This window comes from Vigna unguiculata, chromosome 3, assembly GCF_004118075.2.
Source record: "Vigna unguiculata cultivar IT97K-499-35 chromosome 3, ASM411807v1, whole genome shotgun sequence".
NCBI classification, from domain to species: Eukaryota; Viridiplantae; Streptophyta; class Magnoliopsida; order Fabales; family Fabaceae; genus Vigna; species Vigna unguiculata.
Genome location: NC_040281.1, coordinates 19,374,402 through 19,399,742, shown reverse-complemented (window position 1 = coordinate 19,399,742; position 25,341 = coordinate 19,374,402). Strand labels below are relative to the sequence as shown.

Below are 25,341 nucleotides of genomic sequence, written 5' to 3'. Positions count from 1 at the left end.
GAATTTAGATTCATGTTGGTATCAAGTTTTAATCATTTTAAGTCAGTTTACATAATTTGACCCATTATGTAGTATTATATGCATCTACAAAATTAGGTATTTTTTATTTACTCCATATTCTGTCCAATTTTGAATTTTAGCATTCAATTCACATCATATTATCCAGGAAAGAATATGATCGTTTCTGAATTTCAATCCTCGATAGGCACGACACAAATAAATCAGAGAAGAATGCGGAATAAAACAAAGATGGAGGACGCCACAATCTAGCCGATTGATAAGTCAAGTGAAGATTCGCCACAAAGATGTTAATCTCTGATAAGAACCAGAGGCCTAAGCCAAGAACAAAGAGAATCCCCTCTTTAATGAAATCAAATTCAATATATGAAGTGTCTACATTCTTTTTGGTACCTCTATATATAGGCACATAAGTTTAAGAAAACCTGAGAACCCTACAAGAAGGCTCAAGCCCAAAACATAAAAACATAAACTAATTTATAAAAGAAAGGCCAAAGCCCAAAAATATAGAACATAACTAATTTCTAAGAGGAAACCCAAAGAATAAAAACATAAACTAATTTTCCTAAAAACTATCCTTCAAATGCTTTAAGCCATGATCTTCATATTCTTTGAATTTCAGATTGCTTGTAGCATGAGGAGCCTTGAATAGTTTTGATCTTTCAATCTTTTGCTCCTTGCCCTTGTCATAGGTCCTTTAAGTTGTAAAGGTTCATCTTCAAGTTCTTCTTGTATGAAATCTTAGGATAGTCCTCTATCATTCCCTCCTTCTTGAAGAGAATTGTCCTCAAATTTGTCTCACTTGAAGATTCCTTATCTTAAAATCATCCAAATATATCTTGCACTATATTAGAATTTAAAATCAAGAGGAAAATTTTGATGTTAAAGTTAGTTTAGGCTAGTTTGCTGTCAAATTTGGTCCAACCAATGATTTTGAGTTTCTGTTATTCCAGCATTGTTTTTTATCATTCTAGAAAGTTTATTTGGAGATTAGAAACATGTCAAAACCCTCAATTATGTCATTCCATGCATTTTACAAATTTTGACCCATTGAGTACATTTTAGGGCTATCTACACAAACTAGAATTGGAATTTTCTTGTACACTAGTTCTTTCAACAAATTTAGTGTTTTAGGAGTCTATTAACATCATATTAAACATATTTAGATTTTAGGATCATGCATTCATGCATAACTAGTTGACTTTGTTTGCTTTAAAATTCTGGTTTGGATAGTGAGTTTTTGCATTTGTGATTGTTGGAGAGTTCTGAACATTTAGCTAACTTTTTTTAGCATATTAAAACTTGTCCATAGCATTTACAATCATGGAATCTAGTTCCCCCATTCATATACATGACTTTACCCATTCCAAGAAGCTACTTTGTATTCATTTAAGTTCAATTAGCCATTTTCTAATTTCCTCCATATTATGTTCATTTCTTTGTTTATGCATTTAATTTGCATTATATTATATTTGTTCAACTGCTAAAAACACCAGTTCATTCATATCATTCAATTAAACCATGAAATTTGCAGTTAAACCAGAAGTTGTCAAAACTAATAGTGAATATCTTTGTTGTCAAGTGTGGTTTAATTAATGGTTTTACATTTTCTATATATTTGACTTTGTTTTTGCATTGTATCCATACCCTTAGACATATAGAATCTTAGTTCAATAATTATCATTGGATCACAACGTTAAAATTGCATGATCATAGTTGTTGTCACAACCCATTTTAGTTGTCTTTGCTGCCAATATTGATTCAACTAGTGATTTTGTGATTTGTAAGTTTTTTTATTTAGTTTGAGCATTCATTTACCATAGGATATCATATAAAAACATTTTTAGGTAATTTATATTGCATGATTCTCGAGTTAGTATATTCAAGCATTTCATCAAACACTTAGTGAAACCAAGCGTTTCATTGAGACATTTCATCAAACAGTTTTTAATTTCGCATTTAGGCATGAAATTAGGACAACCTAGGACCTCAAAAACATTCATGCCATGTTTCTTAATAGTTTTTCATATTCATATCTCATTTTAATTCCCTCACATTACCAATTCGTAGAGATTTGCACATTTTTGCCTTAAAATGTTGTGTTGAATCTTGGTAGTGTGAGTGGCTTGAGATTTTTTTTTTTCATATTCTCAGCAACACTTTTGCATCATTTTATGGTATATTATGCATTCATTTTATTCCCCCACAATCTATTTGGTTTTAGAGGGATTATAGACTCAAATTAGCTACAAAGTTATTCAATATGGCATATCTTAAGTATTTGGTTGATTGAAATGGAACTAGGTCCCATCGAGCAATATATTATTTCTTTCTACCCCATTAATGTCATGCCTGGCACTAGAAATAACCACCTTATTCTAGTTTTTAGTAGTTTTAGACTAACTAGTTAGCCTAGTTTTGTTGTATATAGTGAACTAACACATTAATTTTTATTGTGTGACTTTGGTGAACCTTAGCAACTCTAATTCAATGAATTAAAAGTGATTAGAGGTTGTTGAAGAAAGAAATCCAACAAGGGTGCAAATTTCAACCACTCTAAAAATTACTAAAGATGGATAGTTGACCCAAAGTTGACTTTTCAAGTAAAATCTCCAAATCAAGGTTTGAGCATTTTAGCATCTTGGTTTAGTGATTTGAAACATGTTGAGCCATCAATTATCTCATTCCAAGCATTTCACAAGTTTTGACTCGATATGCTAATTTTAGGTTTTCTAGATGAGCTAGAATTAGGAATTTTATTTTGGGCTAGTTCTTTAGGAAAATTCTTTGTTTTAGTAACTCATTAGCATCATAATAATCATGTCAAGATGGTAGGATCATGCATTTGTACACTGCTACACGTTCTAACCCTTGATCACACAAACATGTGCATAATTAACCTAGTTTTCTTACTTGAAAGTGTGGTTGGGATAGTGATTTCAGGAATTTGTGATTGCTGGACAGTCCTCACTATTTATTCGGCATATTTCATCATATTGAAACTTGTTCAAGGCATTTATAGATCTTGAAACACAATTTTTCACCTTCATATGCATTTTAGCCCCTCTTTGCAAGCCATTTTGCACTCACTTTAGTTTAACCAATCATTTTTTAATTCCCTTTTATATATTGTTCATTTGTTTGTTTCTAAATTTCACGTGCATCATAGTATACATGTCCAAATGAGAAAAATACCATTTCATGCATTCTATACAAACAGGACACAAAATATGCACTAAGTCCCAAGCTTGTAAATCCTAGTTTAACTAGTTTATTGCCAAGCTGGGTTTAAAAGGTGGTTTTGTGATTCCAACCACGTTGGATAGGTTCTCTTCAAGTCATTTCTCTTTATTTTCCAATGGACTTGTTATCTGCTACTTCTAGGCAAAAGTCATAATTGACTTGTAGGCTTCCATTCTCTAATTAAGGGGAATGTAAATAATCAAAAAATTATTTAAATATTTTCAGTTGTTTTCTATAACTTTTATATCCTCTTGTTTTCTTTGCATAATATTTTCTCGTGTATACATTATGTGTGTATTGGACACTTAAACACTTTTCACATGTACCTCACAAGCTTCAAAGCAAAAAAAATAGATTCAGATAGTAAATCACATGAACAACTAATTCAAAGCATAATAAAGAGATTGAAAACCAAAATCACATAGTAAAATAAGCAACTCACCTTTACGTTAAGGCTTCAGCAGAAAACCCTCACCACCAATCAACAAGCCTACTCACAAACATCTACATTGGCATAAATTAGAACCAACAAAATCAAACAATTAGTTTCAACAATTAAAACCAAACACCCTAAGCAATTCTACCAATTAAAACCAAACACCCTAAGCAATTCTACCAATTAAAACCAAACACCCTAAGCAATTCTACCAATTAAAACCAAACACCTACAATGGATCATCCCAGCAAGGACTTTACATGAATCTGAATGTACCGAACCTAGCCTCAGAATATATTATGCCTCCACCTTCAACAAAAACAATTAGTTCAAAAGAGGCACAAATCAGAAATCAGAACCAATAAAACCAAACAAACATACAATGATCCTTTGAGATACATACAAAAACCCTTAGAGGGAAACACATGGAAAAAAATAAAAGGAAAGTGATGGATAGTTAGATTATTTGATCATGAGAGGTGGGTTTAAAAGAATTATATAGAAGTTAGGGTGTGGAAGAAAAATAGTAGGAGAAATGCAGTAGTAGTAGTGTGTCGATTTAAGAGTGAAGTTTAAAATGAAAATTTTTTCTTTTTTCTTATAACAGTTCAAGTAACCAAACGGGGAGATATCAACTAATCAAACCTTGTTACTTTGGGATAATAATTGTAAACAATAGTTGCATTTATTCTGTTTCTTAAAAGGGAAATATACAAGAACAACTAATGTGTGAGGAGTGGGAGTTGTTGAAATTGGGAGGATTTTCGGAAATATCAGGAGGGGCTAGAGTGACCATCCGTTGGTTTCAAACAAAGGTATGAGACTTTCGATATGTGGGGAAGAGTAACGGAGGATTTTATCTCAAGATACAAAAATATGGATGGACGGAGATTTGGCTTCATTATATTGAAGCTTTAATCAGAATAAACTTGTGCAAATCATAAATTATAAGACCAATAAGAACAACTAATAAATTAAAGCAAAATAAGTGAGGTCCTATGATGCATGACTTAGCATTTGATGCTTGTAGTGTTTGATGCTTATAGCATCTGATACTTGTAACTTCTAGCTTCTAATGCTTGTAGCTTGCAACATCTAATACTTATAACTTGTAGCGCCTAATAGTCCTAAACTTACATCAACTAATCAATATCAAATGCAGACTTCATCTACTCCCCTTAAATCAACATCTATATTATCCTCCTTTTCTTTGAACTTTAATTTTTCTGCTCCCCGTTAAGGACCATTGAAAAGATGACCTTAGTCTAGCTGTTCGGCATCTAAGTAAGAGAGAAGCATTGGAGCACTTGATGATGTTGGTTGATGTGGCTTGGATCAAATATCAAGAAGATAAGTTTATAAAGAAATGATTTTTTTTTTTTAAAACCAATTGATAAAAAATAACTCATTTAAAATTAATGTGTTAATGTTTTAATAATTTTTTTTAATTTAAATTAGAGTATAACGAGTACGGGTACGGATATTATGATACTTGTACTCACTCCGTTAACATGTGAGTATAAAAAATACGCATACATGTTACTCGTTGGTATCCATTTACAATATCTATTTCCAACTCGTTACAGGTTTTATTCGTGGATATCTACGAGTACGAATTTTTTTTTGACATCCCTAGTCTTCACTTAAAGAGGGTAAAAGTACACTTGCTTCATAATGCTCATCATAGAGTTGGGGGAGGATATTCTTCATCCACAAAAGGAAGGTGCAACAACTCATCTACATTCTTAAGATGTTTCTCTTCTGGTGCAAGTCCATTGGTGTGAGCATTCGTTTATTTGAATTTGGTCGATGGACACATATCATATCATGTCCAGGACTTATGGTTCTTGTTCTTGAGATTTTGAAGTTGCTTTTTTCTTAAGCAAATTGGAGGATCCTTTAAAAGAAGAAATTGTTCATCACCGTTTTCTCTTATCACCCCTTTACCTTTGTACAATTTGAAAGGTAGACAAGATTGAGGGCTTAGATCACGATCAAATCTTCAGCAAGCCAAATCAGGAAAATGCAAGTGGGTACACTCTGTTGGACGAAACTATTTTGGCCAGATTGTGATTCTTAGATGAGGTTAAAATACTTTTTCACTTTTTTTTTGTTTTTGGTTGAAGGTTAGTTTAAACCTTTACTGGAACAGTTATAATTAAATTTGTATGTTAAGCAGGTTATAATAGGCCCAATAATCAAGGGTTCAAATATAAGATCCAAATATATATATTTAACCATCTTCAAATAAGGGAAATATAATTTTCAAAATAATATATGATTTACAAATAGAAACAAAATTTGTTAACTTGCATATGTAACTATGTTAATATATCCTTGATTTTCATGGGTCTAAAATGGTTATAAATACGTGTCTACATAACAGGAAGTATAACCTAACCTAGCATGTTATCGGAGAGTCACAGAGTCACATGTGAACTTCCCCTCTTTATGATTTGGAGTTCATCCACACCTGAATAATTTAATATACCCATCTCAAAGACTATTCGATCAAACTTAATAATGATAAGAAATAAGTATAGTTTTTCTAACTTGAAAAATGATGGAAAATTTAGATCCGAAGTATTGTTAGAAGTTAGATAATGAATTTCATTGATGTAAAAATAGTGACATATGATTGAATGTAAGGGATTTTTTCTCCTTTTACCACCTTTAATAAAAATTTAGTATTTATTACACTCTTTGTTTTTTCATAAACTAATGTTTATCACACTCTAAATACAAGAGGTTTTGCCAATAAAAAGTAAATATTAAATAAAGCAATTTTTTTAAGTTAGAATTTGAAAATAATTTATGAGCACTATCTAACTTGTGGTTTAAATACATTTTTAGTCTTGTTCTCTTTCAAATATGTCAAGTTAGTCCTCCAATTTTTTTTTTAGTCTCAACTTGATCTCAATTTTTTATAATTGATGCAATTTAGTCCTTTTCTTACATTTCTTAAAGTATATCAAGGATTTTTCATCGAAATTGACACTAGGATTATGTTAATTATTTCAACAAAGCAAGACATCCTTATTAACAGTTTAAATTTTGATGAAAAATACTTAATCTGTTTCAAGAAATTTAACAAAAAAGGATCAAATTGCATTAATTTTTCAATAATCGAAACCAAATTAAGTCTAAAAAAACCTGAAGGACTAACTTGATATTTTTGAACAAATACATGGACCAATAAATTAATTAAACCAAAACTATTTATACTTGGTGGCATCGTATAAAATTCACCGATTTTATGATTTTACTCTTGACAGAGGACATGACCAAATTTGTTGATAATTATCCTGAGTACAGAAAATGGCATGGAAATGTGACAAAATATGTTACTTTATTAACCGAAATGAGCAAGATAGTTGATGAGCGAAAGCTTATGTTAGTTTCACAAACAGAACAGGAGTTTGCTTCCAATGGAGGACAAGGAGCTGCTTTTGAGGTATATATTATATAGTCTTAATGTATTGAAACATTCTCCTTTGATTTTGCTCAATTTTCAGAAATTCTTGCTTGGAAATATTTAAATAGATCCATACTACACTTTAAATAGATTTCTGTTGGGTCATTGGACTAGGTTATCATAGGAACCAAATTCCAAAATAAGAATTGGAAGTATTATTTATATGGACGTAGTGACTGAATCAGAGGAATCATGAATGATCCTTTGTTACAAAACGTAAACTATATAAGGATTGAAATTTTGACTGTAAGTTTGATAGAGACTAAGGTATTATGGGGTTCCTAAGCCTCGGATTGAGTAATATCATATACTCAATTGAGTATAAAAGTGGCTTGGTCTCTTTAACTACCAGCTTTTAAGGGAGGGTTTATCAAGCACTTGGAAGCTTATCAATATGTATTACCGCTGATTTTTAATATTTGTGAAGTGTGGGCCATAAAAGTTGAGTGAAGTGTCACATTATGCAATGCTTAAGTCCCAAATAAACTTTTATATGATGCTAGGTGTACATTTATAACTCACTTCATTCATACCCGCTTTAATAGTTAGCATTTAAGGGAGGCTTCCCTTAATACTAAGGTCCTTATTAGAGCCAAACTCTTCCTCACAACACAAGTGTAAGAAATAATAAAAGTAAGAACCTTTGTATTAGAGATATGATTTTATTTTATTGAAGCTATGATTTGATTACATTAAATTCGGAGATATAATAATTGATGGAGATTAGCTCATATCAATCAGAATATGTTTGAGATCATCATATATCAATCAAAATCATTCAATTCTTATTTGTACACCCCATGTTAGGATTTAATGTAAATAAAATAAATTATTATTTTCTTATTTAGGTAGAGCATTAATAAGGAGAATCATTTACCTGATTTCAAGGATACATCGGAGTAAATTGTATTCTAATTTATACCTTTTTTTGCATTTTCCCAAATCAGAAAATAGAGTTAAGAAATAAAATTTCTAATTAAATTTAGTGTTTTTCTCCTACTGTTTTGTGCAGCGTAAGTATCAAGAATAGAAATATAATTACTATAGAAAATGATATTATGTGAAAATAATTTTTAAGAACGTGTGAAATGCAAAGTTAATATAAAGATTATGAAATGAAAGAGATGTGAAACAAATAGGTGAAATGTGATTGGCACTATGTAAGCCAACAAAATTATCTTCTTTGCTAAGAATGCTTAATGATTAACAAATACACCGATTACTTTCGACCATTAGTAAAACGTAATATTTTGTGAGCTTTCAGCTAATGAAAAACACACTTGTTGGCATCTTTGAAGTCATTTAATTAGAATGTTATTATCGATATCTATTCTAGTGTTTTCTTATCTCAACAAATTTTAAATAAGGAAAACAAGAGGGGATTTTCAATTATACACTAAATTAGTGCTTAAACACTCCACTATCGATTAAATATCCGAGACTATATGATAACTCCATGCATAAATAAACTAATATTGGAGATATGGTAGATGGAATGCTAAAAATGAAAAATAGAATGGTTTGAATGGAATCTACTTAAAAACTAAGAAAACAAACTATTAAGGATATTACCCAAATATCCTTACCTAAATTTTTTACACATGTTGTTTAGTTTGATTTTTTCATTTTTTCGAAGTGTCTCAAATCATTTGGACTTTTGTTGAGCAAAGCATTTGCAATGGCGCTAACACTATAGATGATGTGATTTGGCTTTCTTTTCAAAATGGGAAAATTGTTGAGGAAGCTTCTGGTCACTACTGAATTTCTATATTTTGTGGTAGTTTTATGGGATGAACTCGCAAACGATCCCTACTTCCTCTCCTGCTCATATTTTTGAAATTCTAGATTTATTTATTTTTCCTTTGCCTTTTTCTATTAAGGTTTTGTTCTCCTTAATCAGGTGATTGTTTTGTTTCCATTTTCTATGATTATTTTGTCTTCATCTCCTATTACCGTATTTCCCTAGATCTATCAAATGGGTTTGCGGATTGTTTCTTAATTTTGTGTATTTGTTTATTACATTGATGGTTGATTTGCTTTGTTGCTTTTGTTCTATGCACACAAGTTCAATTGTTTCAATAGCTTTAGGTTAGGTCAAGTAGAAAACCTGTGAAGCAACTGCGCACACGAGAAACAGCACACAACTTTGAAAAAACACAAATTACTGAACCTGAAGGCAACGCACAGATCATAGCTGTTGAACCTGCAATTGCACAACGTAGTACGAATTTGATGAAAGGGAAAGTGATAAATTAAGATGAAAGTGAAAGAAAAATTGAAAGCCATTACCAATTCGAAATTGTGGTTGAGCCAATCGGAGAAGACAAAAGCAGAGGAATCGAAAGCTACGATTGAGAGGACCATGTTTGCTGAAATCGAGAGACAAAGGAGATGAAGTGAAGAAACCCTCTGTTAGGTCATGCGAAATAATACAATGTACTGAAAACTGAGAAAAGAGGACGGTAAAAATGAAAGGAAAATGTGATTTCCTATTGTTCAGTTTGAAAACCTCCCATACATACCGGGGGTTTCAAAAACCTCTGATATCCATATAAATTACTTGAAGTTATCCTAACCTCTCTTAATAAACCTTCAGTAAGATTCACAATTTTTGTAGAGAGTGTGTTCATAAAATTTGAAATATAAAATAAAATATAGAATTTATTCAATTAAAACTACAAGAAATATTTTATTTAATTAAATTGTAAAATATAAAATATATCAACATATACAAAATTTAAAATAAAATAAAATTACATTCAAAATATATATAAAAAATATATAAAGTGTAAAATAACATCATTAGACCCCAAAGAATAATTATATATATTTATATATTTTAAATTTATAAAATGTTTCTTGCAAATTTTCTTGCAAAATTATTGGTAAAAAAATATACTTACAAATTCATTTTTGCAGGAAAAATACTTGCGATTTTTTTATAAGAAATTACCTGCAAATTTAAAATACACAATAAAATTACTTGCAAAATATAAATTTGCAAAAAAAAGTACCTACAATTTTTTAAATTAATTTTTTCGCAAGAAAAATTACTGTGAATTTTTTTCGTAAAAAAATTTGATACGAATATTTTTCATAAAAAATTTGCAAGAAATTTTCTACAAATTTTTAAATTTCATGATAATTAATTATTCACGAAGATATTATCTATTGATTAAAATTCGTGGAAAAAATAGTAAAAAATTCTTTTCCTACAAATTTTTATAAGAAATTTATAAGAAAATTTTCATATCAGAAGTTTTAGTAGTGTTCTCCCCGACTATCGTTAGCAATGTCCAGCAATGGTCAGGTCATCAAAATGCAAAGGTAACTCATCCACCCTTCTTATTTTCATTTTGTTCTTTTCAATGTTTCACTTTTTGTGTTGTGCATAGCTTAGATTCATCTCGTCCTTTTTTTTTCTAAGAAAGTTTTTGTTTTTTCATATTTGTTAACATCTTGAGCGTGCATTCATGTTATGGGCACTTCGAATTATACGAAAAACCCTTAATTCTTTATACTTTATTTGTGGGTACTACAAGTTGGGTCATTTCTGAGCTTTGAATTGTGGAGTAAGTTTTGTTGGATCTTGAAATCTTGTTTGCCCACCATTTCAAAGTGGTAAATGGTATTATAGAAGTTTGTTCAACGGACAGGTTATCGTTATTTAGCAATCAACGAGTGAACATTTGGTTTTCAAATTTTGCTTGTGGCTATAAAAGAATTGTCTTTTGTTTGAATTGAATGTACGTTGAAATGCATGAATGTGGCAGCTGCGGTAGCATGGGAGGCAGGGAAGCCACTGGTGATTGAGGAAGTAGAGGTGGCACATTGTAAGTCAGAGGAGAGCAACATGTGTGATCTGCTAAGGATCAACACTGATCGCGGTGTCATTATCCATGATAGTCAAACAAGATTTTCTGTAAAGGGACAACCTATTTACCATTTTGTTGGTACCTCTACATTCAGTGAATACACTGTGGTTCATGCTGGATGTGTTGCCAAAGTCAACCCTACTGCCCCCACTTGACAAAAATTGTGTTCTCAGTTGTGGAATATGCACAGGTTTGGAAAATCCTGGCCTTGACATAGTCTGTAACAATAATGTTAGTGAACCAAAACCTGGTTCTTCTGTTGCCATTTTTCACTTGGAGCTGTTGGCCTTGCTGTAGGTTAATCTTGCCTTTGTGTCTGAGCATTGTAGTTTTTATGCAAATTATGAAAGTCCAATATTAATTTCTGTTTCTTTGTGATCAAATCACAGGCTGCTAAAGGGGCAAGGATTTCCGGTGCATCAAGAATCATTGGGGTTGATTTAGTTTCAAGCCGATTTCAAGAAGGTAGAGTGGTTTCTTCTTCAAATAAATGAAGGAATTCAGCTAAACATACATTAAAGGGTTATTCACTTATTGACGGCTTCTCTCATTTTTGTTCTTCTTGGCAGCTAAAAAGTTTGGGGTCAATGAATTTGTGAACCCAAAAGACCATGACAAAGCCTCTTAAAGCTACTTTTTCTTTTATATTTTCAAAATTGTTTTTTATTTTGTTGATGTTGATTGAGATGTGAATGTTGGCTTCCAGGTAATTGCTGTTGAATGTACTGGCAGCATTCAAAGCATGGTGTCAACATTCGAATGTGTTCACGATGTACGTAAATCATTCCTTGCTTGCTCTATTTAGTGCTAAGAAATTTATGTGAAGCTTCTAAGGCTGATCCTTGATTATTTCTTCAGGGTTGGGGTGTTGCTGTACATGTTGGAGTGCCAAGCAAAGATGATGCATTCAAAACTCATCGAGTGAATTTTTTGAACGAGAGGACTCTTAAGGGTACCTTCTATGGTAACTACAAACCTCGCACTGATCTTCCTTCAGTTGTGGAGAAGTACATGATTGGGGTAAGTTTATATTATTGATTTGTGCAGTGTGTAAGGTCATTCAAATTGATGTGTCTTTATGTGCAGGAATTGGAACTGGAGAAATTCATCACTCACACCGTTCTATTCTAAGAAATTAACAAAGCTTTTGATTACATGCTGAAATGGGAGAGTAGAAAATAAAAGATTATGTATAATTAATCCCTTTTGGATTATTGAATTTGTGAGAATTTGTCTATGTTTGAATGTAAAGAACGATAGGAGGATTTGCTGCTGTTATTGTCTATTTCATGATAAATAAAATGTCGTTTTTGTGGTAATTTTGTTGAGATTTCTTTCTTAAGGAAAGAAATATATTTGTGGATTGTTTGAGTGCACGATATCTGAATTGAAGTGAAAGAAATTGTCATGAGACTAAGACGCGTCATTGTCCCATAACATAATCCTTCTTAGAAATAACTTTCAACTCTGATATATTCCAAAAATAAATTACTTGGAGCTGCTTTCAGTGCATTTTGATTACTTAAAATCCATCCCTTGGAAATAAGAAGATAAAATTAGTAAAAGTCTTTTATAAATATTATTTATTTCTAAATAATGTTGCCACTATTGACAGTAAAGCTTCACATGCCCAACAATTGTCATTAGATTGAGCACTATTGCTGCTGCAGAGGGCTTGAAAGGAGAAAATCATTGTTGACATGGACCAGTTGCACATCTTGGTTGAACACAAGGGACAAAAACTAATAGGCCCTTTTTTTTTTCTTTTAAATAGTAGTAATACATTTTTGCTAGTAGCTAGTGTAGTCTTAAGTAGTATAATAAATATTAGAATAAAAAGCAATCTTTTTTACATAAAAGTTAAGAAAATGAACTTTTACTTGTGGCCAACCTGAAGAAGCTTTCTTTTTCTTTTAATTCAATTTCTAGATTTAATTTTTTTGTTTTTGAACTCTGTTTTTCCTTGCAGAATAAATTTTGTTTGCTTGCTTTTCTTCTTCACACATTGAGAACAAGTGTCTCTCAAGTATGGGGGTGGAGAAGCTTGGATGTGCAGTGGTTCTTTTCTGTTTGCAATGAAGTCCGATAAATAAAAATGTTATAATAATAAATAATTAAGTCATAAACAAAAATCAAGACGAGTACAAAAAAATAAGAAAATATGAGAAACGAAAATGATATTTCAACATATTTTTTAAACTCAATTTTAACATGGTTTACGTGGCACACCTTTTTTATTTTTAAACTTAATTTTTTTAATGAAACCAAACTGTTGTACACATGCGAAAGTTACCCAAATTCTTTTTGACAAAATAAAAGTGTTGGTGAGACAAAGAGAGAAAGGGGGATAGCGAAAGTTACCCAAATTCTTTTTGGCAAAATAAAAGTGTTGGTGAGACAAAGAGAGAAAGGGGGACAGAGTAAAGTTCTCGTGTTAGAGAAGCGAAGCGGGAAGCTGTCATCGTAAGAGGAGATACCGGACGATACTGGACGGGATCGATTCTAGTGGAAGCGAGTCGACGACAACGGCAACCATTCAGTAAAGTTCTCGTGTTAAAGAAGCGAAGCGGGAAGCTGTCATCGTAAGAGGAGACACCGGCAATAGCGACGATACTGGACGAGATCGATTCCACTAGAAGCGAGTCGACGACAACGACAACCATTCCACCGGAAGCGACTTGCACCATTCCTTAATGGGTCCCCACTTTAACCTCAATGGTGCTATTGTATCTTTGATGAGAACATACTTGAAACTCTGTATTTATGTTTTATTAACTGGAATGTTACAGTACTTAGAATTATATGTTGAGTGTAGCACGCCTTTTGTGTTTCTGGAATGCTTGAAATATTTATATGGAACTGTTGTGGCCATTTCATTGTATTTGTTTTGTTTATGCTTTTACAAAGAATATTTGTGGCCATAATGGTGTATGTTCCATTTATGATTTGGAAATCTGTAGACCAAAATATTTTATGCCACTCCCCACATATTTTGACAACACTCCCCACGTCTGGGTTCAATTTTTCATTCTGTAATTTGAAAAGAATTGGAAGGATGATGATGCAATGTCGAACATTTAGGAACTTTTATTTAAGGTCATTTACAGGAAGTTCAGGTGATGATCTTGTGGTGAAGATGTATCTACCATTTTGAATATGGATATATCTCACCAAAATGTCGGATGCACTCCTCACATAATATGACATCATTCCTCACCTCTGGGCACAATATTTATTTTTTTTAATTTGAAAATGCATCCAAGCAATGAGGATAAAGGAATTTTGAGGATTTGAGAACTTTTATTGAATTTAATTTACATGAATATGAGGTGATGATGTTGTGCAAATTATGGTGTGTGTTCCATTTTTGATTTCAGAATCTGTACACCAAAATATTTGATTGCACTCCCCACATAATTTGAAAGCACTCCCCATCTCTGGGTGTAGTATTTATTTTTAATATTTGAAAATGCTTCCAATCAAGGAGGACAAAGGAATTTTGAGGATTTGAGAACTTTTATTGAATTTAATTTACATGAATGTGAGGTGATGATGTTGTGCAGATTATGGTTTGTGTTCCATTTTTTATTTGAAAATCTGGACACCAAAATATTTGCTAGCACTCCCCACATAAGTTTACAGCACTCCCCACCTCTGGGCGTAGTGATTTTTTTTATTTGAAAATGATTTCAAGCAAGGAGGATAAATGAATTTTGAGGATTTGAGAACTTTTATTGAATTTAATTTACATGAATGTGAGGTGATGATGTTGTGCAGATGGTGTGTGTTCCACTTTTGATTTGAAAATCTGAACACCAAAATATTTGTTAGCACTCCCCACATAATTTTATTCTCCTTACCTAGATTTTATCTTATTATTAGTGTATTGTTTGTATTGAATCCTAGTTAAGGAATAACATTATCAACTTTTTTGGATGATTATATTATTTTGAAAAATATTTATGTAAAATTAGTTTTACAATGACGAAATTATGTAAATATTACATATATGTTCAACATTTATCAAGTTTATATTGTTTAAAAAAATTTGAAATTTAAAAAAAAAATAGTGACCAATTTTGTTATGGAATCAATATTTTTAAATCGATCATTAATTTAGTCATTTGTAGAACAGATTTCATCGCATATTCAATCATTAATTTAATTATTAGTCACTAATTTGACTACAAATTCAGTCATATTTATTTAAAAATATGCAGTGTGCATTGGAAGGGAAATTATTTTGTGAATGTGTTTGTGTGTGTTTTTATTGTTGAAAACAAAAATCTCAACTGTTTATCCATTACAATAAAAGCTTCTAACCAATCTTTTTATTTAAAAAATTTTGCGTGACATTTACAAAATATCACTGCGTTATAGTGATGTCTTATAGTGATGTCCTATATAGACACCAACACTAAAATATCAACACCATGATCACTAAGTCAATGTGTTTGTTTGATACAAGTATAAAAATTATGTTATATCTAACCCAGATGAATGCGAGAAAAAAATTACCCACCCACCCACCCAATACTTTTATCACCACTAGAACCATAAGGTCAGTGCTTTTGAAATAATTAAATTATTTTAATTGTTAATAATTCGTATAGTGTTAATTGAAATAATTAAATTAATTGTTAATTGAAATAATCAATTAAGTAAGAAATGATTTTAAAATAGTGTCTTTTATTTGAAAGAAGCAAAATCAATTTTTGTACATTTAAAAAACTTGAATGAAGGTGAAAGAGAAAGATTTGTGTACCTTTTCAGAAGAAATATTGTTTACAAATTCAGACTATTATCTCTAACATTGAAACCGTAAACAACTTTCTTTATATAACATTTTTAAAATAAGAAAAATATTGTTCCTTTAATATATGCATAAAAATTGTTTTACCCAACTGTAAGCAATACAATATTGTAAAATCCATCCAACCAAAATTTTCTTCTCTATATTATACATCTTAATTGTATATTTATATTTCCTTAAAAGCCATTTTAAATATATACTAATTAAAAATTTTAATATTAATTTTTTCAGCATTAGAACATATTGAAACTCGGCTTGCATACTTTCCCACATTCGTCAAATAATTGCACATCTCAAACAACTTGTGAGCCGCCGTACTGGTATGTTTAATGGAAATACAAACAATTTGGTACAGCGGATGGGATGGGATGGAGGAAGAAGGGATATGGGAAAATTACCCTCAATGTTTTTTATTATATTTAATGAAATTATTTCTACACAAAATGTTATAAGTTGATTATGATTTTATCTTATATTCTAATTTTCATGACTTCTGCTTTGTTATACTAAAGTGAGTGAATTTATCACAGAAGCATGCCTAATTTTTTCCATCAAAATTGTCATAAATGTTTTATATTCAATGATATATTTACTTCTGAAATTAACTGGACTTTTTCATGTCACCAGGTTAAAGATATAAATAGAGTTTGTTAACTTATAAACTCTATTTAACTTAAACTCAGTTTAATCTCACATGAACCGGAAAGCATGAGTGAGGACAAAACAGAATCGACATTAACCGCCATATCCAATCCAAATTAGAGTAATAAGGTGTTAACAGAAGCCAAACGAAAAAGGAACGAAGCAGAACCCACAAGTTTCTCGTGTGTGAAAAAGTGTCGGTAGAGTGCGACGGAGCCTTCTTCATCGCCACCGTCCACTTGTAATGATTACCGTTTTTTCTGTGTTCAAACTAAGAAGATGCAAAAAAGTAAACTAAAATGGTAGAGCTATAATGACATATAGATATGGTCCTCTCACTATTCTTCAGTATTCACTACACCGTTAAAATAAAATAAAATAAAATAAAATAAGAAAAAGTGAAACCTAACAGAAACGCGCGTCATGACGAGAGTGATTAGCCCAGGGAGGAATCTCGAAGTGCCAGAGCCTGCCCACGCCTTTGACCAACTGCTTCCGGCAGAGAAACTCCTCGGCGTAAGCCTTCTCCACCTTCCGATCCACATCGTGCAGGAACACGTGCGTCACGCCGGAGCCCTTCCTGTCCCTCGCCATCACCGCCGCCGAGAAGATCGCCGCCATGCGTCCTGGCGCCTCCGCGAAGTACCCCTTCGGCGCGTCGATCATGATCAGATCCCACTCCGTCGAGTACACCTCGTCCGGGAGGTTCTGGAGCGCCAGCTTGCACCGCTCGTTGCCGCGGAGCGTGGCAGTGGCCGGCGAGCAGGCGGGCTCGGAGCGGTAAGACGAGAGGAGCTCGTCGGCTTCCCGGAGCTGGGTTCGGTAGCGGACGGTGTGGGCACGGAGGCCCGGCGCCTCTTTGAGGACGGTCTGGACCCACTTAGGGTCCTCCTCGAGGAAGAGCGTGGTGCCTCCCGCGTTGAGACCGGCCCACATGAGGGAGTCGTGGCCCAGCCCAAAGATGAGGAATTTGGCGGGCCGATTAAGGGCCTGGAGGACGTCGAAGGTGATGGTGATCTCCGAAAGAGACTGTTGCGGCACAATCTGCGAGGTGGCGTAGTGAAGTATCGCTCTGAGCTGCATCGATGTGGGAGGTCCTGTTAAACGCTGCTGCGCTCTGGTTATTGTGCATAGAAGACTGTTCTCAGAGGTTTGCATGAAACTAGCGATGAAGAGCGTGGCTCCAATTATACACAACGCCCCCAATAGCCACATGAACCATCGGTTCTTCATCCTCTCGCTCCCTTGCATTGCTTGATCCACAGACAGAGGTACGAGGATTTTGGAAATGGTCGTTTTATGCGATTGGAAATGTGAGTTAGTGAGGGGGTTTTAATGTCAAGAAGATAGATGTTGGTGGCTGGTGATGAGAAATGTGAGGGCACGACACTAATAAATGTCATTCAATATTATTCTTATTATTAATAATATTAATGTTAAGATTATGGGAATTAGGGGTGTGGTTTAGGCAAAACCGCTGCACGTCGCACCAGGCTCTGTCTTCGTGTTGTGTTGGGATTGGGTACACTTTGAAATTTAAAAAGTGAGGATGTCCGGTGGGAATAATCCTCTGTGCTCACCTCTATTACTCGGTCAAATCCTACCCATTCTAATCAAATTTGTTTACTGAATACATTAAGAAAATATAATTCAAAATATTTTCAGCCATTCGATGCTAACAGCAATTGAAGGACAAGGAACCCGGTCGGTGTTTGTCAGCTTCTCCACGTGTTGCTACAGTAGTTATGGCCTGTTGTAAGAATTTCATGAGGACTGGTGGAGTGTTTAACTAAATTTTTTAATTTCAGGTCTAATTTAAGATTTTTATTTTTTATATTTTTATATTTTTAATTCATTTTATGCTTAAAATTTTCTTATATTAAATATTCTAGATATTTATTATTTTTTGTTTAAATATGTAATTTTATGGTAGTTGAAGTATTCCAAATAAGTTGACTGACTAGTTGTAATTATTGACTAGTTACAAGAGATTTAAAAATAAACAATTAATTGAGAAGTTGAGGATTCAAAGATGTAAGTAATTGACTTTGACAAAAACAAAAGATATTTTAAATGTTTAATAGAACGATTTTTTAATAAAATAATTAAATAGTTTTTCATTTTTCAACAGGAGTGTTTAACTTTTTTTACTCCTTAGGCTTGTGATTCTTTGACAATTGTTCTATGATGCCGGATCTGGTACAGCTGCTATGTAAGTAATCGTTTGGTTTCTTCTAACTGAACCATTCACTTTCCTTGCGCGGTTCAATGTTCTGGTATTCGCCAATTCCGAATTTTATTTTTGACGAAGCCAATCTTAAAAGAGAAAAAAGAGCACACTATTTACTTTATTGTTTGTCTGAGGAAATGAGACTCAAAGCATAAAATACAAGACATTATTGCTTCATTTCATCCTTTCGGATACCGGTTGGGACAATGGGCCTCTTTACTCCATCCCTTCATATATTCCATCTCACTTTTAAAATCTTTACCAAAATAAATTTTAGATTAAATTATGTTTTTGATCGTTATTTTCGTAGCAAAATATCTATTTGGTTCCTTTATTTTTTTATCTTAATTTGATTCATATTTTGAATAATTTGATACGATCAAGTCATTTTCCTTAATAGTGTAGTAACAAAATTAAAGGGGCGTCACGTGTCAGTTTCTGGATTTTTGATTTTTTTTATGTTTTTTTGATTTTTTTTAAAAATTTAAAAAAATTTGTCACGTGCCAAGCTGGCATCGTGTTACGTGATAGTGACAGTATGATATAGCAGTGACAATGTCACATGTCACTATAATGTCATGTGTCACTTCCTCATTCTCAATTTGGTTCCTATATTTTTTATTTTTGTCTCAATTTTGTCTTAATTTTTGTAAAAATTAACCAATTTTGTCCTTCAGATTGAAACCAAATTTAATTTTTATATAAATGTACACAAATATTTCTACCAAAATTAATATTTCTAGTAAATATTTTTGACAAGATTAAGTTTATTTAGATTAAATTTTATATTGAATTTTATTTAAAATTGTTTTAAAGTTGTTAATAAAAAAGAATGCTAATAGAAAAAAATTCATAAATTATATTGATATTTTATTAAATCATACTTTAATATTATTTTTTTATTTGAATATATATTTCAAATAATTATATATTTTTAAATAGTGTAAAGTTCAATAATTTCTATACAAATGTTTGAGTTGGTGTAAAAATAACAATTTTAAAAATAATTTTAACTAGTTTATGTAATGATAAAAAAAAAATTTAAAATTTGAAAACAATTTTAAATAAAGTTGAATGTGAAACACAAATTTAAATAAACTTAATTTTGTTAAAAATATATAATAAAAATATCAATTTGAATAAAAATATCAAATTTAATAAAAATATTTGTATAGCATTTATGTAAAAATTAATTTTTGTTTCAATTTGGTGAGAGACGAAATTGGACAATTTTTACAAAAATTGTGACTAAATTGAGACAAAAATAAAAATACACAAACCAAATTGAGAATGAGGAGATGACACCTGACATAATAGTGACACGTGGCAGTGTCACTACCACATCACTTTGTCACTGCCACATTGCACGACATCAGCTTGACACATGGTAAATTTATAATTTTTTTAAAAAATTAAAAAAATTAAAAAATTTAAAAAATTCAAGGACTGACATGTGGCACCTCCATTAACATTGTTGTTGCACCACTAACGAAAATGGCTTGATTGCATCAAATTTTTTAAAATAGGGACCAAATTGAAATAAAAAAATAAAAGGATCAAATCAATATTTTGCTATGAAAATAAGGACCAAAACCATAATTTAACCTAAATTTTATTATGGATAAAGTGTATTCAGCACAACGATATTATCATGTTTCAATTGTATTATAATAAAAACAAATATTATTTCAGTACCAAAATTTTAATTTTATTTGAAATACATTAATGTTTTGGTTAATTGAATACATTGACTTTTAATAATTATCACACATATTTATTAAAAAGAAAGTTAATGTTAATATGTAATTGAAGTTTTCATCCTTTAATTTTTGCTTTTTAATTTCAAAATCTGTAATGATTGATTTAATATTAATTATATATTTTTTTTTCTTTAATAAATATATGATGTTGCTAAAGATGAAACACATTCTTAATTAATTTAAGGTAGTTCAATGATAAAATAAATAAAAACACTCGCTTTAGACCTTCATAAAAAAAGTCTCAAAATTATTTTTTTGACTACTAATATTTTTTTATTAAATTAATTACAAAATTATATTTAAAATAAGACTCAATTTTTTAGTACTAATATACCTCTATTAAATTAATTATAAAATTATGTTTAAGAAAAAAAAAATCTCAAAAAATATTTTATCACTAATATAACTCTATCAAATTAATGATAAGTTTATGTTTCAGAATGAAGATTCATTACATTATTATTAGTGTCCGTTAATTTTTACTAGTATTAAAAATGATAATTATTAAGTTAATTTTTTCTAGTAAATTATAATTTTTTTTACGAAGGAGAATGATTAGTTATTATTATCTTATAATTAATCTGGATTATATTTTCTTCTTTGATCTCTCTTTGATTTCTTTTACTTTTCCTTACTTTCTTCTTTTTTAAGAGTTTTTTTTATGATTTTGACAAATTATATTCCTTGAATCTTATGTTGTTTGTGTGTACCAATTTTTTCATCCTCATTTTTTGCTAGTATATTTTTTATTTCTATTTGTGTTGCTGCTTTTTTTATTATGTTTTGAATTTATATTAGAATTAGAAATATGTTTCTTTTGTTTAGTTTTGTTTTTTGGTACTTTTCGATCTATGGGTTTCGAGAGTTTTTTTTTTTTTGCATATATCTTGATGAGGAATTGAAATTTTTTTACAAAACTATTAATTATGTTAGGGTTTAGTCTTTTGGTAGATTAATTGGAGCATAATTCGAAGTTGGGTTTTGTGTAGAAAGATAATTCAAGTTTAAGAAAAAACATACTTACTATTGAGTTGAGAAAAATAATATTTTTAATTATTTTTATTAATAATTAATCTTGAAATAAACCCTACAGTTTTGTGAAAAAATTGAGACTTAAGAAATAGAAAAAAAAAGACTTCAAGATACTAAGTCTACTATGAAATTTACTTTCTTGACAATCAAAATCAAGTTTTATCATTGTTTTATGTTGATGATGCTATTAAACAATTAAAGGTTCTTCTTTCATTTTTTGGAAAGTACAAAGAAAATAAATTTAAAAATGCATTGACTTCCGCCGATGATGATTTTGAAATGAATATAGAACCTAAGTTTTGTAAAAAACGTATTAGACGTAGAAATAAATAATTTGATGAAAATGTTGAATTGTAAAATATTTTCAAGAATCATTTAGAATTCTTTACTTTTAGTATATTGTTGATAAAAAAAATTTATCACACTTCAAAATTTAAGTATACATTTATTATCTTGCATTATGGTCAAACTAAAAGTAGGTACCTCAATCGGTTTTGACAAACAGGAGATGAGACGACTGACCCATGGAGAACATGACTAACCATCCCTACATATCGAAACATTTTGACACCCATTGTGGGGTCAAGCGATCACTTTCTAAAACTCACATGGTGACCACGAGGAACATGAGAAACAACATTGTACTAGAAGGAGGCCAGAATGACCAATTGGATTCTATGAAAATGATAAAAAAACTTACAAAAGTGGATAGATGAAATACAGCGCAAGTATGAGGAGGAGAATTTTTTTTGATTTGAAAATCAAAATTCATTACCAGATTCAAGAGTCTTCTCTGTTTTCCAATTGTAGCATGGTGTAGGATTATCAAGATTCCTTTTAAGATTCATGAATTAGGTCATGATGATTAAAAAAACTTGGTGAAAATCTCCACTTTACATTAAGATATCAATGAAGTTATGTAAATGTGAATATTCATTTTACAAAGCTCAAGAAAAAGAGAAGATGGATGGATTCCTTCCCCACCGTTACCTTCACCATCCACACTTTTAAACTTTCCCAACTTAACAATAACCACTTTATCCACACCATTTGATACTTTTGGATCAATAGCTTCACTTAATAACTCACCCGATTTCAAATCCACATGGGTTGATCCAAATTCACATTCTACATGCTAAGGGAGGTGCTTCGAACTGTGAGAGAATGAAAAGGAGATGTGTTATGTGATGTTCACTAGAGGAGAACTGTGGATATGGGCTGTAGTGCAACGACGAGCAGAAGAAAGGGCAATATGGGGAAGACAGTAATTAGGGTTTTTAATGTGAGTGCGGGTAAAAGGGGAGTTTTCAAAATTATGAAAATGTAGGAAAAAAGGGGGGTGCAGAAAGAAATGGTCGTTATGTTTTTGAAGAGGAAGCTGGGTTGGGCTGACCCGCTTCTACTCTTTGCGCCTCCTAGTTCCACTCTGCACGCTCTTATTTGTTAAGTTTTTCTATTTTTTATATTATCCGTTGGCCGTTTTTGATTTTCTTTTTAAGACGACATTTTCATTCTTTTCACCATTATTTTATTGGACAGTTTTAGCTTTTCTTTGCACCCCCTCATTCTCATGCTTTGCACCTCCATTTATTTTTCTATTTTTGGGCATTATCCTTTGTACAACCCACACGTTCACCTTTGCACTACTCACCTTTTTCCTTTTTTTTTATGTTTGGGCTAGACCGCATTTCTCTTTCTACACCCACGCTTTCACCACTTACTCCTCTACTTCTTTCATTTTACTTTTGGGCTTTTGTTTTCTGCACCCCACGAATTTTAACTTTTTTGCACCCCCAGTACTTTTACTTTGTTTTGGGAAGTTCCTATTGCACCCCACAATTTTACTTATGCCAATAAATTTTGGAAACGATTAGTTGCATTAAACCATGAAGATGTTTAGCCTATGTGCTAAACCATTGGTTTTTGGCCCATAAATTTTGAAGACGTTTACCCCATGTGCTAAATCATGAAGACGTTTAGCCTATGTTTTAAACCATGATCTTTCCCATAAATTTTGAACACATTTAGCCTATGCGTTAAATCACGAAGATGTTTAGAACATAGACAAACATCATGTTCTCATGTAGTATTTATACACTATACTTACTCTATATATTATATATATTATGAAAAACAAATATCTAACCTAAATATCAAGAATAATGAGATATAATAAACCTATGTATGAGTAGGAAATATTAGTGAGCAATTAACATCCACTTTTCTACCTTTGATTCAAAAACAAAAAACTCTTTTAAAGTTCAAACAAAACAAAACTACAAATTAAAAAAAAAAAAACGACAAAGATCTGTAATTTAACTATAAGTCTGGCCATAAAAACAACGGATGATGAAGACATGTAACGTATTAATATTTTGAATTAGATAGAAGTAGGAAAAGCTTTCCAATTTGGTCCTCACACTTGGGCCTTGCCGTACTAGGGTAGACAAGACATACGCAAACATGATGAGTTTGAAGTATGCAAGTTTTTCTATATATGCACATTGTGTAGTACATCCAAAAAACTGTATATGAATTTAAATCTATAGATGTAGTAGCTAGGTGCAATTTATAAACAATAATGATGTAAAGAGTAAATGGAGAGAGTGGACAGCCACCTACCCTTCCCACTCTCCACACACATTACTGTGCCAGCATTCATTGGAGACAGAGACCCATGCTCCTACTCACTACTACTACTTCATCAACTCATCAAACCCTAGAAACCAAGCATAAGCATTAGCAAGATTATCAGGTAAGAAAGAAGAAGAAGAGAATGAGAGTAGTGGTAGCAGCGTTGGTGTGGGTGTTTGTGTTGGGTGTGGGGGTGTCGGAGGAAGGAGATTTGGCATCGCAGTGCAACGTGCTGGTGCAGAAAGTGCTTCCGTGTCTGAGCTTCGCGACGGGGCAGGCGGCGGTTCCGACGAAGGAATGCTGCTCGGCGACGTTGGAGATAAAGAACAGCGACCCGAAGTGCTTGTGCTTTGCGATCCAGCAGACCCATAAGGGGATCCCTGAGGCGAAGAGCATGGGCATTCAAGAGGGTAGGCTCCTTCAACTACCTTCTGCCTGTAACTTGAAGAACGCCAGCACCACCAATTGTCCTAGTACGTTCCTTCATTTCCATTTTCTTTATTCTTGTATTCTTTGATTTTGATTTTGATTTTGATTTGAGTGTGGCAGAGCTTCTGGGCCTATCTCCAAACTCACCTGACGCTGCCATATTCCGGAATGGCACGTTGAGAATTAATTCGACTTCAACGTTGGGAACTACAAGACCAGTCTCAGACACCCACAAGGCATCGTTTGGGACCATGCTTCCACCTCCTCTCGCGCCACCACACCTTGCTGCACTGCTTTGCGCCATTCTCCTCCTTCTCACAACGTTAATTTAATGCTCACTCAAAGTAACCGCTGGTGATGGATCAATTTAATTATGGAAAATGATTTTTTTTTATGCTAAATTTTTGAGAACTTTCTTTTACAATCTTAAGCACCATCTTTTAAATAGTTTTTTATTTTTTTATTTTCTCATTCTTAATATTTCAAAACCATTTAAAAGATGATATTCGATGGTGTAAAAGAAAGTTGTCAAAATTAACGGTAAAAATATTATTTTCTTTTAATTATTTGCAAGTTGCACCATGATGTCTGCAATTACTTTATTGCCATCTCTATCATTTTATATCGTTTTATGTTTCCTCTGTCTTCTCTATATATATTTATAACTTGACTTTCGATATCGATTGAGTGACATAAAATTTGATCTTCGATGGATTGAGCAACATAGGACTTGACCTTTAATTGATTGTATATT

The 25,341-nt window shown here is 31.9% G+C and overlaps 2 protein-coding genes, 1 long non-coding RNA gene and 1 pseudogene across 4 annotated transcripts; 2 read left to right on the top strand and 2 right to left on the bottom strand.

Annotated features, from left to right (window-relative positions):
* Positions 1 to 3,703: 3,703 nt before the first annotated feature.
* On the bottom strand, positions 3,704 to 9,366 carry LOC114176408. The gene is made up of 3 exons (XR_003603001.1): positions 9,280 to 9,366; positions 3,931 to 4,006; positions 3,704 to 3,765 (listed from the first exon to the last, which is right to left on the bottom strand). It is a non-coding gene; the product is annotated as an uncharacterized LOC114176408 (long non-coding RNA).
* Positions 9,367 to 10,932: 1,566 nt separating this feature from the next.
* Positions 10,933 to 12,350, top strand: LOC114175115 (annotated as a pseudogene).
* A 4,239-nt stretch (positions 12,351 to 16,589) lies between these two features.
* LOC114175018 (probable methyltransferase At1g27930) lies at positions 16,590 to 17,910 on the bottom strand. Its single transcript, XM_028059773.1, has one exon. It carries the CDS (start codon positions 17,751 to 17,753, stop codon positions 16,908 to 16,910), a length of 846 nt encoding a protein of 281 aa, XP_027915574.1. The 5' UTR covers positions 17,754 to 17,910; the 3' UTR covers positions 16,590 to 16,907.
* A 6,201-nt stretch (positions 17,911 to 24,111) lies between these two features.
* On the top strand, positions 24,112 to 25,328 carry LOC114179270 (non-specific lipid transfer protein GPI-anchored 1-like). Of its 2 annotated transcripts, none has more exons than XM_028065537.1 (2): positions 24,112 to 24,568; positions 24,708 to 25,320. In XM_028065537.1, exons 1-2 carry the CDS (start codon positions 24,301 to 24,303, stop codon positions 24,917 to 24,919), a joined length of 480 nt encoding a protein of 159 aa, XP_027921338.1. In that variant the 5' UTR covers positions 24,112 to 24,300; the 3' UTR covers positions 24,920 to 25,320. The 2 variants fall into 2 exon arrangements, with proteins under 2 accessions (XP_027921338.1, XP_027921337.1); XM_028065536.1 differs by having other exon boundaries at positions 24,130 to 24,631; positions 24,708 to 25,328.
* Positions 25,329 to 25,341: the final 13 nt, after the last annotated feature.